General features: G+C 58.2%; 1 protein-coding gene across 2 annotated transcripts in view; it reads right to left on the reverse strand.

The window, feature by feature from the left end:
• The window catches only part of CEP164 (centrosomal protein 164), a 32401-nt gene extending 15504 nt beyond the window's left edge, over positions 1-16897 (reverse strand). The window contains exons 1-11 of one of the 2 annotated variants that reach the window (XM_038161367.1): positions 16733-16897; positions 14405-14497; positions 13555-13666; positions 12936-13179; positions 12360-12512; positions 11200-11328; positions 10799-10876; positions 5447-5875; positions 4137-4220; positions 3119-3202; positions 494-579 (exon numbers count right to left, since the gene is read on the reverse strand). In XM_038161367.1, the coding sequence (XP_038017295.1) occupies positions 494-579; positions 3119-3202; positions 4137-4220; positions 5447-5875; positions 10799-10876; positions 11200-11328; positions 12360-12512; positions 12936-13179; positions 13555-13666; positions 14405-14483 (1478 nt within the window). In that variant the 5' untranslated portion in view covers positions 14484-14497; positions 16733-16897. The remainder of the gene's footprint in view (positions 1-493; positions 580-3118; positions 3203-4136; positions 4221-5446; positions 5876-10798; positions 10877-11199; positions 11329-12359; positions 12513-12935; positions 13180-13554; positions 13667-14404; positions 14498-16732) is intronic. The other variant, XM_038161368.1, reaches the window with a different exon arrangement.
• Positions 16898-17037: the final 140 nt, after the last annotated feature.

The following is a 17037-nucleotide window of genomic DNA, read 5'->3' on the forward strand; positions in this document are numbered from 1 at the left end:
ATCTGGGGGAGCTGCACAGGGCACACCTGGGGAGCTGCACAGGGCACACCTGGGGAGCTGCAGCACCTGGGGAGCTGCACAGGGCACACCTGGAGAGCTGCAGCACCTGGGGAGCTGGAGCACCTGGGAGAGCTGCACAGGGCACACCTGGGGAGCTGCAGCACCTGGGGAGCTGCACAGGGCACACCTGGGGGAGCTGCAGCACCTGGGGAGCTGCACAGGGCACAGCTGGCAGGCTGCAGCACCCTGGAGCTGCACAGGGCACACCTGGGGAGCTGCACAGGGCACACCTGGGGAGCTGCAGCACCTGGGGAAGATGCACGGGGCACACCTGGGGGAGCTGCACAGGGCACACCTGGCAGCCTGCAGCACCCTGGAGCTGCACAGGGCACAGCTGGCAGGCTGCAGTGAGCACAGCAGGGAGGGCAAGGCAGGGAGGGCAGCAGGAGCTGGAGCTGCCCACGCCTCCCTTGTGCCTCTGTTTGTTCCATACCTCTCGGCAGCTTCTGCTCCTTTCCCGTGCTCTTCCTCTACACTGGCCTTGCTCTGCTCTTTCTCCTCTTCTCCCAGCTCCTGGGCCTGCAGGTAAAAGCACACAGGGTGGAGGCTGTGGCTCCCTCACCATCAAAGACCTCAGAGGAGCTCTGCTGAAGGCCCGTGGAATCAGCTGGGCCACATGGCAGCCACAGGCTGTTCCAGAATGGGGGATGTGCCAGGTATCCGAGGGTCTCCAACCATCCCAGGAAAGCATGAGGGGAGGCCTGGGAGCTCAGCTTTCTCAGGATAAAGATGAAATCCCTGCCAGCACTAAGAACTTGGGACACAGGCCTGGCTTTTCTTTCCTGAAGGTCATTTCACAATCCCGAGTCCCACTGAGCCCCCTGGAAAGCACAGGAGAGAAATCTCCCACACACCAAGAGCTGTGGCAATGGAGCAAAGGATGCATTGTCTGGGACCAAAACCCACATCAGGGCTCAGGGCTGCCTCCCATCCGGGCTCCAGGGCAGCGTGTGACGGGCTGCAGAGTCACCAGTCCAGGCATTTCTGACTCCAGGGTACACCAGCAACCCAGCCCCCCTGGCAGCACGCTGAGCATCCAGCTGGCTCATTTATGGCATAGCAAATACCAGGAATATTAACAAAAATATCTGAATGTGGAACAGCCAGCTGCTCCTTCCCCCTCCTGCCGGCTCCCAGATCCCTCTGTCCCCGCAGCAGGGACACCTGGGGAGGGGAAGGACTTCCCTCCTCACCTGCCAGCCCCACGGGAAGCAGGGAGGGCCCACTCACAGGTTTTTGGGGACCCTGCAGGCGAGCTCAGCCCTGGCACACGGGGCTGGGCGCGGAGCAGGGCCGAGACAAGGCGCAGTGAACGCCGCAGTGATTAACGCAAACGCTCGGCCGAGCACACGGCAGAAGGGTCCCCTGCACGTGCTGTCACCTCCCATCACATCAGCCTGGGCACAGCCCCCAGCCCGGCCCCCCTGCCCCTGCAACTGACGGCTGCAATTCCCCAGAATCCAGGAGCTCAGCAAATGTTTCCTCAGCAGAAGGGATCTGAGAGCGGCCTGGAACAGGAGGGAGCAGACACAGGGGCAGGGATCATCCTGGGGAGAGGAGCTGCTCATGGGGCAGGAACCAGGGCAGGGGAGAGGGGAGATGCTCACGGGGCAGGAACCAGACACATGGGGCAGGAACCAGGGCAGGGGCAGGAACCATCCTGGGGAGAGGAGCTGCTCATGGGGCAGGAACCAGACACATGGGGCAGGGACCATCCTGGGGAGAGGAGCTGCTCACAGGGAAGCCCTCTGAGCCCCTGCACAGGGCTCCTGCAGGGTCACTGCTCACAGGGAAGCCCTCTGAGCCCCTGCACAGGGCTCCTGCAGGGTCACTGCTCACAGGGCAGCCACCACAGCTCCTGCCACCAACAAACCCCCTCCAATTCTGTGCTCACACAGCTGCCACTGCTGCCTTTTATATTTTTTTTTTTTTTTGAACAACAGAATATTGTGCCAGTGAACTCAAAGCAAGGCAAGCTCCTCGCATGGAAGCAGGCACATTCCTCCAGCCCCGAGCCCTCCCGGCCCAGCCCGTGAGCACAGACACAACAGAGCAGCTGCAGTTCTGCAGGGAGCCCCGTTTCACACCCAGCTCTCCCAAAGAGGCTGCAATGGACCCAGCCACGGCTGCTCCCAGCAGCATTTGCACAGTGCCTGCTGCGGGCAGGAGAGGCGAGCACGGCACGCACAGGTTTTGTTTTCCCTCCATCTGATTATGCTCATTATTAGGCACAGGAGGACAGGGGTGTTCTCCAGACACAGCCTCGCAGGCAGGATTGCTCCTCCCTGCTGGACGGGCGGGCAGTTTGCCACTCAGGGCGTCTCCTCCAGAGAAGCTGATGTGCTCACAATCAGGGCAAGGCTGAGTAAGCCTGGCTGGATCCTGGACCCTGCCTCCAGCCACAGAGGTGGGAGGGCTCCAGAGGAACGTGGGGCCGAGCAAAGCAACTCAGAGCCACGCTGAGAAGACAAGGATAAACCAGAGGGGCACAGCTCCTGGCCAGTGCTGCGTGCCAGGCTGACACAGACATGTGCTCACCACGTCCCCTCCGTGTGCCACAGGCTCCCTGAGAGGAGCCCCTTTCCCCCCTACATTACAGCAGGCAAGGCAACCAAATGCTTAAAAATAAGCTTCCCTCTCCCAAAATCTGTCAGAGGGAGTTAACCTCCTTTTCTTCCCATTGATTCTATCGTGCTCTGCCACACAAATCCTTCCCATCTGCTTAGGAGAAAGAAAAGGACAAATACACTCACAAAAGAAGAAAGGAAAACAGACTCTGCTTCCTCCACCCCCCAGCAAAGCCATTTATGGGCTCTCCTGCTGGGGCAGGGACAGCACCCAGGGACCTGCCTGTGCCACCCCTGCAGCCACCTCTGCTCAGGGTTTCTGTTCCTTGTGCAGCCACCTGCTCTCTGCAGAAACAGCAACGCACTGCTGGTGCTGCTGGCGCCGCACACGCCGAGCCCTGCTCACCTCTGCAAGGCCTTGGCTGGCAGCACCACCCCTCAGGGCTCCCCTGCCCGTCCCAGAGCAGCCCTGATCCCCCCACAGCACCCACCTTGCACTCGGGGCCGTGCAGCTCAGGAGACACAGTGCCCACACCCAGAACCTCCTCGCAGAGCTGGCTCTTGGACTCCAAGCCCTACAAGAGAAAGCAGAAAGGATCAGTCTCTGATGAGCAGCCAGAGATCCTGAGCCCAGCATCCCAGCACGGCTCAGAACGCCCCTCACCGCCCCCCTGACAGCAGCTCAGAAGCATTTCCCCTCCCTGTGGGACCCAGGGACACCAGTGCCACTCAGGGAGGGCACTGCCACACCCCAGTGCTCCCTCCCACGCCACCAACCTGAGCAGGAGGGGGTGGCACGAGGAACATCCAAAGGGGGCACATCTTCCCAGCCCCTGCTGCTGCCATCGTGGTGCTGCAGCACATTCCCAGGGATTTCTGTGCTCACGGCCAGCCCCCCCAGCTGTTCCCCTTTGGGACAATGCCCCTCTGCAGCCCTGGGGCCCTGCACACACGAGCCCACAGGAGGCAGAGCCCCCGGCCAGCACGGGCTGGTGCCACGCAGGAAATCAAATGACATCCTCTGCCATGTGCTGGCCACGCAGGAAATCAAATGACATCCTCTGCCACGTGCTGGCCACGCAGGAAATCAAATGACATCCTCTGCCACGTGCTGGCCACGCTGCCTCTGCTCCCACTGGCAGATGGCAGTGGCAGCTTCCCGTGGAGATGAAGAGATGCTCTGGGCATCTCCCCCCAGCCCAGGGCTGCCGTCCTGCAGGGACCCTCCAGAGTGGGGTGTCCAGCCACACACACCCCCCTCAGCAAAGCTGCAGAGCCCCCAGAGCACGATCCTTACACTGCTCATTGTTCTCCTTCCTGCAATCAGCCCTGCAGGCTCTCAGCTCTGTGTGACCTACTTTTCCAGGGCTGCTCCCTCGCCCCCAGCCCCAGCCTCGAGGTGCAGGAGGGCACTGCTGGCCCGTGCCACACATAGCTGCCAGGGCACTGCACCATGCCAGGGGAAGCTGAAGCCCCCAGCCAGGGAAAAAGGAGGTTTTGGTGACTCACCACAGGCCGAGCCACCTCATGGTCGGAGCCCCTGGAGACAGGCAAGTCCTGCTCGCAGCCGCTGCCCCCGGATGCCTTTGACAGCTGAGAGGAGAAACACATCACGGCCTGCAGGTGTGCCACCCCTGCAGCTTCACCTGGGCACTGCCAGCACAGGCCTGGCCTCTCCCAGGGAGGAGACGGCGACTGAACATCACGGACACCACGGATGCGTGACCCACAGGACAAGCACAAAACACCAGAAGGGCGGCAGGTGGGGCTGGGGAGGGCAAAGAAGTGCTCTTGAACATCCCTGCTAAAAGGCACTTGCTGCCTCTCCACCTGCGGGGATCTCTGCGGCTCTCAGAGCTCCCAGCCCGCCACGCAGCCCGCGCTGGAGCCATCAAAGCACTTTAAAATTCCACTCTGCCGTGCCTAAGTGCAGCCAGGGCCCTGCATTCCAGCCATTTGCAGCTGCAGGGAGCTGCTGGCGGGAGCGCCCCGCGGCCCTGCCGAGCCCAGCAGAAGAGCTCAGGTGCGCAGAGCACGCAGGCGGGTTTGGGAAAGCAGCACCCGCAGCTCTCCGGGGCACGGCGCGTTTCCCAGGCTGGCGTTTGTACTCCATCATTTCTCACAGACACTACGCATCGGTGAACTTGAGAAATGATCAAAATCAGCAGGAGGGCAGGCAGACTGGAGAGAGATCATCCATCAGATCCCGAGCGCTGGCTCGGATCCTGCTCGGGAGCGTGACCACGAGCGGAGGGCAGCCTGGCAGCCCAGCTGGGTGACACAGCCCCAGCCCCTGCTCCTGCGGCCTGGCCAGCTCTGCTCCCAGAGCGGGAGGGCTGGCAGGCTCCGTGCTCCCAGCTCCAGCAGCAGAACCAGCTCCGAGGCTCCGTCCTGCCTCGCGCCTCGCGCGGAGCCGCGGACGCGGCGCCAGGAGACTCCGAGCAAGCCGAGAGGAACAACGGGAGGAGAGAAACAAAGCACCCGGACAGCTGGGCTCGGTGTGAGCTCCATCACCAGCCCTGCAGCTCTGGAAGCCGGGACTGCTCCTCCTGCCAGGCTCAAACCGTGGCGCAGCCCGGGGCTCGCCTTGGGCAGCGCTCGGTGTGTGCAGCAGGGAATGAGGGCCCAGCTCAGCCCCGAGGGTGCCCACCTGGGAATCCAGAGCACTCCTGCCCCCCGGGAATGACTGCCCTGCTGACCAGGAGAGCCTTTGGACTGGCTTCACAGACAAGCAGACAGTGCTCCAAGAGCTTTCCTGAGTCGGGGCCTGACGGACGATGGAACAGCCGACACCAAAACCACACAGGCAGGACTCTTACTTTGCCATCATCCAGCCCGTCCTCGGATCCTGAACCAGCTGCTGCTTCTTCCCTCTCTTCACGCAGCACCTTCTCTGCACAGGACAGGGTGTCAGCAGTGGCAGCCAGGCTGCCTGGCTGATCTGTCCCTTCTGCAGCCGGGGGGGAGGCTCGGGGCTGCCCGGCAGAGCTGGCCACGTCCAGCCCTGCTGCGCTCCTTTCCCCCTCTGACAGAGGCAGCTCCTCAGCTGCAGAGGCGTCTCCTTCCACCTCAGCATCTTCTTTGTCCCCTGCCTCATCCCCAGCAGGCTCCTGCTGCTGGCCCTGGGCACACGGGCTGCTGCCAGCCTCTCTGGAGAGCAGCTGGGCTGGAGACGGGGGGCACGCAGCACCAGAATCCAAGGAACGCTCTGCCGCTTCTTCAGGACGCCTCGATTTTAAGGATTCCCTCTAGGCAGCAAGTCAAACACAATTACAGAGCCAGTATCCTCCCTGGGGGATGCAGGAGTCAGGAATGGCACAGGCTCTCCTACAGCAAGCAGCACAATCACAAATCTTTGGGTGACTTCAAGACCTGTTTGACCTCTTCCCACACAGTCCCGCTCCACGGCGAGGGACTGACACATCCTCGCTCCTTTCTTGGGCTCTGACTTTTTTTGATCTGTTGCATTTTTATTCCCAGGGTCTCGTGGATAAGAGTGGCTGGGCAAGGCCACCAGCCCTGTGAGCACCCCCCGTGCCCCACTGCAGGCCCATTTACGCTTCCACACCGGCTCTGTCTGGTGAGAGATGGAAATTTGTAAGAGACCACGGCAGGACATTTCACTTCTGCCTGACATTTTGAGCAGAGGAGAGCAGGCAGGATCCCCATCCCTCCTCCCAGAGGGACAGACTGCAGGGTGGGCACTGCCTGAAGGCACCACTCAGAGCTCAGAAACAGCCTGTGACTAACAGCAGGCTGAGAGACGGGGCAAAAAACAACCCTGAGTCAAAGCTTAGTCACCCAAAGGTTCAGCTGCCTTCCCCAGCAGTGGGGGGGCCACAGCACCGCCCAAGGAGGGGAGCAGCCAGGATCAGGCTCCCTCATCAGCATGCAAGCAGAGCTGCTGGCTCGTCCCCCTTGCTCACTGTTTTATTAATGCCACCTTGTCAAACACTCCCCGCATCCATGCATGCCGTGTTCCGTACACTGAGCGCAGATTTTAGCGGTGTGTTCTTACCAGAGTGCCTCTGGAACGCTGTCAGCTCCCAGGCCAGGGCTGCAGGGCTCTGGGAGCACCTTCTGAGTGCTCTGCCACACCTCCCCCAGGCCGGGAGAGCACCCAGCAGGATGGAGAGGACAGAGGAGTCCAACTCAGGCACTTCCCAAAAATCCTGCAGCTCTGGGCCTCACCTGCCATCCTCCCCTGGTACTGAGAGCTCTCAGCCCCCTGCCAGCAGAGTCCCAGCGTCACCAAGCAGCCACACGAGGCTCCCTGGGGACGGCAGGACCCAGAGAAAGGGCACAGGGAAGCTCTTTAGGCACCCTCGTGCCTCCCCTTTCACGGGGATTAGGGTGGCTGGACAGTTATGCTCCTTTTGGACAAGTTGCCTCAGAGTTCTCCTGAGGACATCCCACCAGGCGAGCTGGCAGTGTCCAGGATATCCCAAACGAGGCCAGGCAGGGCTCTGGTGCTCGAACAGGATCCCACACACACCAAAATGCAGCAGTACCCCAGCAATGGTGGGCACACAAAAGGACTTGTCTCCAGGCAAGGTCACCTGAGCTACTGAAATACCCCAGAGTAATCTCCTCGGCTGGCAGAATCCTCTTTGAGAGGCAATAACAGGCAAACCTTTGGAGAGCCTCACACCCTGATGGTCACAAATGCAGCTCTGCAGCAGAGGGGCCCAGCCAGACCCACAGCAGCAGGAGGAGGAGGAGGAGGGAGGTTTTTCCTCCTGCAACAACAGACTCGAGATTGTCTATTGTAGTTAGGATATTTGATGAAAATCCCTTTGTTAGGATTTTCTTCTCTTGAGAAGCTGAAGGGCCTCAGCTTCAAGTGTAAACAATTTGTTACCTGCTGCTGTGGGATGCAGCAGGTGCTTTCTTGATTAGTTAATGCAAGATATTTCTACCTGGTGGCTAATAGAGAAGGCAGCAGCTCTCGGACTCTCTAGGAGTTACAGAACTTTGTTGTGTGTTCTTTTCTATTTCCATTTCACCTTCTGATGATTCCTTCTCTCTGTTTTTTTGTAATATAGTTATAGTGTGGTCTTTTTAATGTAATATATATCACAGTATAATAAACCAACCTTCTAAAATAGAGTCAAAATCTCTCCTTCACTTCACCAAATCCTGACTGCCCTAAAAACCCACGGCAATAGTCTGTGGCTTTCAGAGCTGGGTTACAACTGCCTCTGGGTGATCTTCCCACCAGCTGCACCATTCACCCACCCCGAGTGGCACCAACTGAAGGGAGACCCCTGCCTGGCCAGCCAGCACTCCCAGAGAGCAGCACTGAACCTAAACCAGCAACAGCAACAAGCCAAGCAGCTGCACACACACACAGCACCACTCTTCACACACACACACACAGCACCACTGTTCACACACACACACACAGCACCACTCCAGCAGCACACACACACCCCACCACTCCAGCAGCACACACACACAGCACCACTCTTCACACACACAGCACCACTCCAGCTGCACACACACACACAGCACCACTCTTCACACACACAGCACCACTCCAGCTGCACACACACAGCACCACTCCAGCTGCACACACACACACAGCACCACTCTTCACACACACAGCACCACTCCAGCTGCACACACACACACCCCACCACTCCAGCTGCACACACACACACAGCACCACTCTTCACACACACACACAGCACCACTCCAGCTGCACACACACACACAGCACCACTCCAGCTGCACACACACACAGCACCACTCCAGCTGCACACACACACAGCACCACTCTTCACACACACAGCACCACTCTTCACACACACAGCACCACTCCAGCTGCACACACACACACAGCACCACTCTTCACACACACAGCACCACTCCAGCTGCACACACACACAGCACCACTCTTCACACACACACAGCACCACTCCAGCTGCACACACACACAGCACCACTCCAGCTGCACACACACACAGCACCACTCTTCACACACACACAGCACCACTCCAGCTGCACACACACACAGCACCACTCTTCACACACACACAGCACCACTCCAGCTGCACACACACACAGCACCACTCTTCACACACACACAGCACCACTCTTCACACACACAGCACCACTCCAGCTGCACACACACACAGCACCACTCCAGCTGCACACACACACAGCACCACTCCAGCTGCACACACACACACACAGCACCACTCCAGCTGCACACACACACACCCCACCACTCCAGCAGCTGCCTGCTGCGAGCAAAGCCGGGCTGGCACCGTGCAAGCAGGGCAGGGATGCCAGGGAGCCACTGTCACCTCTCCCAGGCTGGCAGCCTCCTCCGCAGGGCTCCCGTGGGGCTGGGGAGCAGCTTCAGCAGCAACAGCAGCTCCAGCTGATGGGCTGCCACGCTCCTCCTGCTCCTCCTTGCTGTTCTCCTAGTCGGGGGGACACGGCCGCTCGCAGAACTCCCCACAGCACCCTCCCAAGCTGGAGGGCTGTCCCACCCAGGACACGGCACCCACCACAGCCCCGGGGCAGAGAGGGAGCTCGCAGGCCCAGATTCCCAACCATCGAGCTGCTGGATGCTTCACTGCTGCTCTTCCTGCTGGCCAGCTCCACGAACTCACTGCTCAGACTCTGCCAGCTCTGAGCTCCCTGTGAGCTGAGTCTGATGCTGCCTCTGCTCCACCCAACACCCTGCCTCAGCCAGTCACTAAAACCTCCTATTTCCTTCCAACACAGGCATCCAGCCCCGACCACGGCAGATTTTTCATGAATTCACCCAGTACTGCTTAGATTTCCCCCTCAGGACTTGCTGCACAAACCCCTGCCTGCTCTTTGCCAGGAGCTGGAGAGCAGCCCGGGAGAGCTGAGGCTCCTCCTAGGAATGCTTTTCTGCTGCCATCTCATGGAACTGCAGCAGAATTCTCTTTTCCAGTGGGGCACTGCTGTGTTATCAGGGCTAGGCTATCACCCATCTGGGCAGCAACTGCCATTCCACAATGGATTCCCAAAGCCCCAGCCCCAGGTGGGGTGGTTTTCTGGGGTTTTTGGTTTTTTTTCAGGACTGCAATGCCAGGACAGCTCTTTGTTCCTGCAGACATTAACATTTCAGTGAGGAACTGGGCCCCCACAGGCTGCTGTTGTCTGGAGATGAGATGAGGGCTCTTTGTCACATCCACTTTAGCATAAGCCTTTGCAGATCCTGCCCAGCACCTGAATGGCTTCTCCAGCAAAGTACTTTACAGCTTAATTTCCGTGCGCTGTGAAAAGGATAAGGAAAATACTCTAAAACACTTTAAAAGAAATTAATTTGCCTTTCAGATACTGGAACAGGATTTTCAAAGCGGTGAGAAAGGATTAATGTCAGCACAAACAGTCGGGCCAAATCACCAGAGCTGCTTACGGCGCACTTCCCATTGTGCCCTTGTCATCCTAAGCCTGATCCCAGCTAAGGAAGCGTGGGGAAAGCACAGCCTCTGCACAAGGCCCCGGCTGCACCGCGTGCTCCGTGGCTCAGCCACGGGATTTAGCAGCAGGCTGAGGGGAAAGAAGAGCAGGTTTTGTGCTGGCACAGAGAGGCGGCCACGTGCAGCCCCCGTGAGGATTGCTGTGGAACCTGGTGCCAGCACCCACACTCCCACAGGATGCTCCCCTCTGCCCTCCCAGTGCCAGCACTGCAGCTGCAGCTGCCAAGGAGCCTTCCTCCCTGCCCCTGAGGCACAGAGAGCAGGATGGAAGTGCCTCTTCCTCGCTGAGCCTTCCTCCAGACCAAACGCAGCAGCACCTCTGACCCCAGAGCCTTTCCCTGCTGCTCCCTGGAAAAGCAGATTTCCCCTTCCCTGCTCCACCTACCTGCCTTTATTCTTCCTGCCTGAGGATGAGGCAGAGCTCCAGCCTGTGCAAAGGTGTCTCCTCAACCCCAGGTACCAAGCCCCAACCACCCCAAGCACAATTTTCCCTCCAACGCCCTCCCTGCTGTCCCCTGAGGGCCACACCTGGCCTCTCACAGCCCCCAGCCCTGCTGCTGAGCCTTGCTCTCCATCACTCTGCTCCAGGCTGCTCCTGCTCAGAGGAAACTCGTCCCTCTGGCACCGTTCCTGCCCCCTCACCCCCTGGCAGTGCCTCTCCCACCCGGGCAGCCTGCCCTGCCCATCCCATCACCGTGCTCTTACCTCAAAGTCAAAGCTGCCTGCCAGGGCTTCAACATCCAGGTACACGTTCTTCAACAGCCTCGAGGTGCCAGGGAAACTCTGACGGGTTTAAAAATAAAGAAAGAAGTGGCCACGATTGAGTTCTGAGCCGTGCAATGCCACAGGAGGGGCTCCTGGGCAGTGAAATCGGGCACAGAGCCACGGCAGCGCACCCAGAGCCAGCTCATCTCGCACTGGCCCCGTGGCACATCTCATTCACAGGGGTTCCACGTGAAAATAGGATCAGGTGATTTTGGGGACCAAGCAGCACACAGGAAAGGGAGCCCAAAGGAGAGCCCAGGGGCAAACGGAGCAGCCATTCCCAGGGGAGCAGCAGGAGGCTGCAGCACCCTGCTGACAGCCCCAGCCAGGCACACAGATACCTCATTCTCACTTTCTTCCTCCTCATCTCTCCATTTCTCTGGCACTGCCACGTTCAGGGAACTTTTCTCCTCACACAGCAAACCCAGCAGGTTCTTGGTGTGGCCGGTGGGCTTTGGGATCCCCGCGGGCTGTGAGGGCCAGGAGACAGGGAAGTGAGGGGTCAGACAGCAGCAAAGGGGAGGCAGAGAGCCCTGAGACACCCAGCTGCTGGCTTCTGGCACCAGCTTCCTACCACTTTACATGTTTGTTTATTGTTGAAGGTGTTTATGGCTGTGTTTTGCACATATTTTGCTTTGTCTTCCCTTAAAGGGTCAATTTCTCACCATTTCACAACTTGCATCAACCCTCAGGTCACTTTCTAGTAGTAAATAAACAAAGCATTCAACGTGGCTATAAACCTTACACTCAATAGGTCTTTTAATTTTATTCTCAAATAGAAGAGTGAAAATAGTTTACTAAATGGTATTATCTGCATTTTTGTCGTGCTTCATTTGGACACCAAATTCTCCTAAAACTGGACACACTCTTTTTCCTCTTCAGTAGTTATTGAAGCAATCCTTTCAATCTGCCAAACACAGCAGAAGAAAGCTCGCCACTAATCTAGCACTAGAAATAGAAAAGAAATAGAGTTTTTAACACACAACAGCATTTCAAAGTGACAGAAGATCACGGATCCTGTCACTGAAGTGTCCCCACGCCTGGGGCCCTTTGCAGGGTGCTTCCCAGCGTCACAGACATATTTTATGAAAATCTCTTTGCTAGGATTTTTTTCCTCTTGAGAAACTGAGAGGCTTTAGGGACAAAGTGTAAATAATGTAATTAATGATTATTGTCAATGTAAATAATGACTCTTTGCTGCTGTAGAATGCAACAGGTGGATCTGTGATTAGTCTCATGTAGTTTTTTTAATTAATGGCTAATCACAGTCCAGCTGTTTAAACTTTTAGTTAGTCATAAGACTTTGTTATTTATTTTATTTTAATTTTGCTTTTTGATAATTCTTTTTTTTTAAATTCTTTTGATACAGTTTTAATATGGAATTTTAATATAATATATACCATAATATAATAAACCAACCCTCTGAAACACAGAGTCAAGATTCTCATCTTTCCCCTGAGAAGCCACATCCCAGAGCAGGCCCAGGGCAGAGGAGCCTCACCAGCATTCCTTCCTGGGGCATCAGGCTGGAGTCCACCACGCTGCCCAGCTCCGGGGGCCCACGGAGGGCGATGGACGAGCACGGGCTGAGGCCACGGAGAGGAGAGAGGGAGCCCGGGGGAGGCTGGATGGGGGCCAGCTGGGAGCCTGGGGGCTGCACGAGCACAGGGAGGTCACGGCAGGACAGCACGGGTGAGCAGCCCCCACCCCTGACCCCGGGGTGGGACAAGGAGCTCCCCTGGGCACCCAGGGGCTGCGGGGCCAGCCCTGCTCAGAGCCCCCACAGCCAGCAGGCACCAGCCCAGGGGACAGTGAGGAAACAGGGGGGATTCACCCACACCTGGCCCTCCAAATGCCCTCCTGAGCGGGTCCCGAGCGCTCCCGTCCCTCCCAGGCACACCAAGAGCAGGTGTTCACTACAGAGCGTCTTACAGCCACAATCCAATCCTGTCCTCAGTGTCCCCAGCCCAGCTGACTCGCTGCCCAGGTCTGGGGTCACAAGGCACTTTGTGTCCTTGGAGCCGCTTGTCCTCCTCTGCCCAGCCCTCCCCAAAGTGCTGCAGGCAGAGCTACTCACAGGGAGCTGCTTCAGGAGCTGCTTCTCCTTCTTGTCCTTCTTCTTCTCCTTCTTCTCCTTCTTGTCCTTCTTGTCCTTCTTCTCTTTCTTCTCCTTCTTTTCCCTCTTCAAGCCGCCCCGTGCCAGCAGCTTCTCCCTCTCCCTGATGACCAGCTGCTTGTAGTGCTCATCGCAGGGGTGCTCCCACGTGGACAGGCCACTCTCAAAGTTGAAGAAATAGATGTCACCACCTGCAATATCCTGGCTGCACGGCAGGAACAGCGGGGAAAGGTGAAAGAGCACGTTAGAAATACAGCTGCACGGGCCAGAACAGCTGGGCTGATGTTGGGAGCACCTGAAGCTCGGGGGAGAGGAGTGTGATGTGCCCAGGAGGCCACAAAGGTAGCAGTGTGGGAAGCAGCTCTCCCAGGACGCTCATACCCAGCTTCCCAAACACTTCTTGCCCTTTTTCTGCCACCCTGAGCTCTCCCAGGATGCTCATACCCAGCTTCCCAAACACTTCTTGCCCTTTTTCTGCCACCCTGAGCTCCCGGTACCCCACCCAAGCCAATCCCCTGCCCACGGGAGCCGCTGCCCTTGCCCCGTCCCGGGGATGCCCCAGCTGCTGCCAGGCTCTCACCAGGCCTTCCACTCGGGGGGCAGGGGGGTCACCAGGCACTCCCTGGCCAGCCACAGCAGCTCGGACTCCTTGTCGGGGTCGATGCCGATGGTGGGCGCGAAATCCCGGATTTCTGGGGGAACACAGAGCAACCTGAGGCCCTGCTCTGCCCGACAGAGCCTCCCCGCCCAGCTGAAGCTCTGGGCACACTGGGAAATCCTGAGCCCAAAGCCAGCAGCAAGGTCCTGAGGGCCTGAAAGAGGAGCCTCCTCGAGCCAGGTCTCGGCTCCTGGAGGTCTCTTTCACAGCCAGGATGGCTCAGCTGCCTTCGGAGGCATAAAATCAGCAGGGTGGCTTCTGCTGCAGCGCTGGAAACAAAAACGTTTAATGAAAGGCAAAATAACAAACTCTTTACAGAGAAATAGCAATCCAGGTGCAAGAGGCTCCTGCTCCTGATAAAACACCCCACAGAAGCCATTGGTTCCTTCCTTCTCTTCTTTTTCCAGTCAATTGTTCAGGCAGGACTTTTTGGCTCCTGTCCAATTGTCTGTCCTTAACCTGGAGGTGAAGCCCCCCAGGCCTACGAGATGCCTTTGTCACCTAATCCAGGAGACAAACTTGTGGGCTTCTTTCCTTTTTAAGGGGACAAAGGATAGGTTTTGTCACTCTGTCAACAGGGGCACATTCCTACCTGTGCCTGCGGAGCCCATCGTGCCAGGCTGGGGACAGGGGCAGGGACACCGTGAAGTGACATTCAGCTCTAAAATCCCCCGAGTTCTGCCCTCTCCAGCCACCCCAGAAACCAACCCCGGTGTCCTGAGAACACCTGGCAGTGACCCGCACGCCTCCTCCCAGCCCGGGGCACACTCACCCTGCTCCACGGGAACGTAGGACTCGTTGTACTCCTCTTCCAGAATGAGCTGGTCCCCGATGCGCACGGCTCCCGCCATGGGTGCCACCACACCTGGCAGGGGAGGAAGAGCACAGAGTCACAGCTGCCCTCGGGACAGGCAATTCCTGACCCCCGGCACACGGCAGAGCCATGGATGCCACACCTGGCAGGGGAGGAAGCGCACGGAGTCACAGCTGCCCTCGGGACAGGCAGCTCCTCACCCCCGGCACATGGCAGAGCCATGGATGCCACACCTGGCAGGGGAGGAAGCGCACGGAGTCACAGCTGCCCTCGGGACAGGCAATTCCTGACCCCCGGCACACAGAGCCCTCCCGGGGCAGCACAGCTGCAGCGTTCAGGGCAGGCAGGGCAAGGATGGGAGATGTGGAATTTTGACTCTGTGCTTCAGAAGGCTGGTTTATTATATTATATTTCGATATTTCATATTATATTGAAGTATTATGTATAGCATATTTCAATGTTATATTGAAAATGCTAAACTAAAACGATATAAAAAAAAAGAAAAGAAAGATTCATCAAAAAGTTAAACGAAAATAAAATAAAATAAATAACGAAGTCTTATAACTAACCAAAAAATCTAAACCAACTACATCCTTGATTGGTTATCAAGTAAAAACACTCAACAAAAACCAATCAAAAAAGCACCTATTACATTCCACAACAACAAACAATTGTTATTTACATTTTGTTCCTAAAACCCCTCGACTTCTCAAAAGAAGAAAATCCTAACGAAAGGATTTTCATGAATGATCATAACTCCACACACCCAGCAAAAGCGAACCAAGGAGCCTCCACACAGCCTTGCATGGGCTGTGGAAACAGAGAGCAGAGCTGAGGTGGAGCAAAGTGACAATCAGAGCCCCCAGGCTCCCAGCTCCTACAGGAAAGATGCTTCAGGCACCTCTTAACCAGGTGAAAAATAGGCTGAAACGAGACCGGGGAGAAAGAGAAAGCAAGCAGCTTTCCCAAAGCGTCGCTTCGTGACTTAACGCCCAGACCACAGCACAGCTGGGCCCTGAGAGCCCACCCTGCACGGCTCCCACAGCTGGAATCACCAGGTCACACAGCTGGAATCACCGGCTCACACAGCTGGAATCACCGGCTCACACAGCTGGAATCACCCAGCTCACACAGCTGGAACTCACCCCAGGGCTCGCACAGCTGGAATTCACCCCAGGGCTCACACAGCTGGATTCACCCAGCTCACCCCAAGCATCCCCAGCTGTGGCTCTGGGTGGCCACATCTGGCCAGCACAGGCACTGGGGGCCCACAACTGCTGCTCAAAGTCACAACTGAATGCCGAGGTCAAACATTCCAGCCTAACCCCGACCCAAATTCTCAGCGCAAAAAGCATTCCTGTGCTTTCCTCGTGAGACCCGGGGGGGCGGTACCCGCCAGGTGTCCCCAGGGATAACACCCCGTGACAGCAGGATCACCACCTGTGGTCACTGCCCTCTCCACACCCCGCGTCCTCAGCCCACTCTGGATTTATACCTCTGATGTAAAGCAAGTCTGAGAAGCAGCAACTAATCCTGGCACTTTCCAGGGGAAGATCTTCTCAGGAGATGCAGAGCACCGCGGAGCTCACACCACTGCCCCTCCCAAACGTCCCCAGACAGAGCACTCGGGTGTGGGCAACTCGCCCAGGGCCTCCTGGTCCTGTTTTCCTCTCCAAAACCATCTCAGCCCCGGGTCCCGTCCCTGGCGCTGGGGGATGAACTATGGGCTCGCTCCCCTCGAGGAGAATCTGTCTCCCACACATGGAGAGACCTCGGTGCGACCTCTCAGCGCCTGAGGGGCAGCTACAATAGATGGGGACAAGGGGGACGGCTTTAAACCAAGAGAGGAGGATTTAGGTGAGATCTGGGGAGGGAATTCTTCCCTGTGAGGGCGGTGAGACGCTGGCACGGGGTGCCCAGAGAAGCTGCGGCAGCCCCATCCCGGGAAGTGTTCAAGGCCCGGTTGGATGGGGGGCTTGAAGCGAGCTGGGATAGCGGAAGGCCGATGCCCACGGCACGGGGTGGAATTCGATGATTTTCAGGTCCGTTCCAACCCAAAAAACCGTTCTACAGCTCTGTGCAAACAGAACCGAAGCCGCAGCGCAGCCAGCCTGGAGCCACGGGAAAAGCGCGGCTGGCAAGGAGAACAAGCAGCTGTGGTTGATAGAGCATTTTAAAAAATAGGAAAGAAAGCCATTGTCACCCGTATCGCGACAGCACCCACGCGACACGCGCCCGGCCCGGAGCCCGCGCGGCGCCCGGCCGCTCCCCGCAGCGCCCGCTCACCGAGGGGACCCTCCGGGGCCCGGGCCCGGCTCCCTGCCGGTGTGCGGCGGCTCCCTGCCGGTGTGCAGCCGCTCCCGGCCCGCCGCTCCCCGCTCCCCGTGCCCGGGCCCGTCCGCCGCTCCGCGGGCGCCGCCGGTTGCCGGGAGCGCGGGAGCCGCCGCCGCAGGCCCCGCCCCCGCGCCGCCATTGGCCGGCGGGGCGACGCGCGCCATCCCGATTGGTCGCCGGGGAGGAGGGATGCGTGACGTCACCGCGGCGGGGCCGCCGGGGCTGCGGTTGCCATGGCGACGCGTGGGTCCCGCCCG

This window comes from Motacilla alba, chromosome 24 (assembly GCF_015832195.1).
Source record: "Motacilla alba alba isolate MOTALB_02 chromosome 24, Motacilla_alba_V1.0_pri, whole genome shotgun sequence".
In the NCBI taxonomy this organism is placed as follows: Eukaryota; Metazoa; Chordata; class Aves; order Passeriformes; family Motacillidae; genus Motacilla; species Motacilla alba.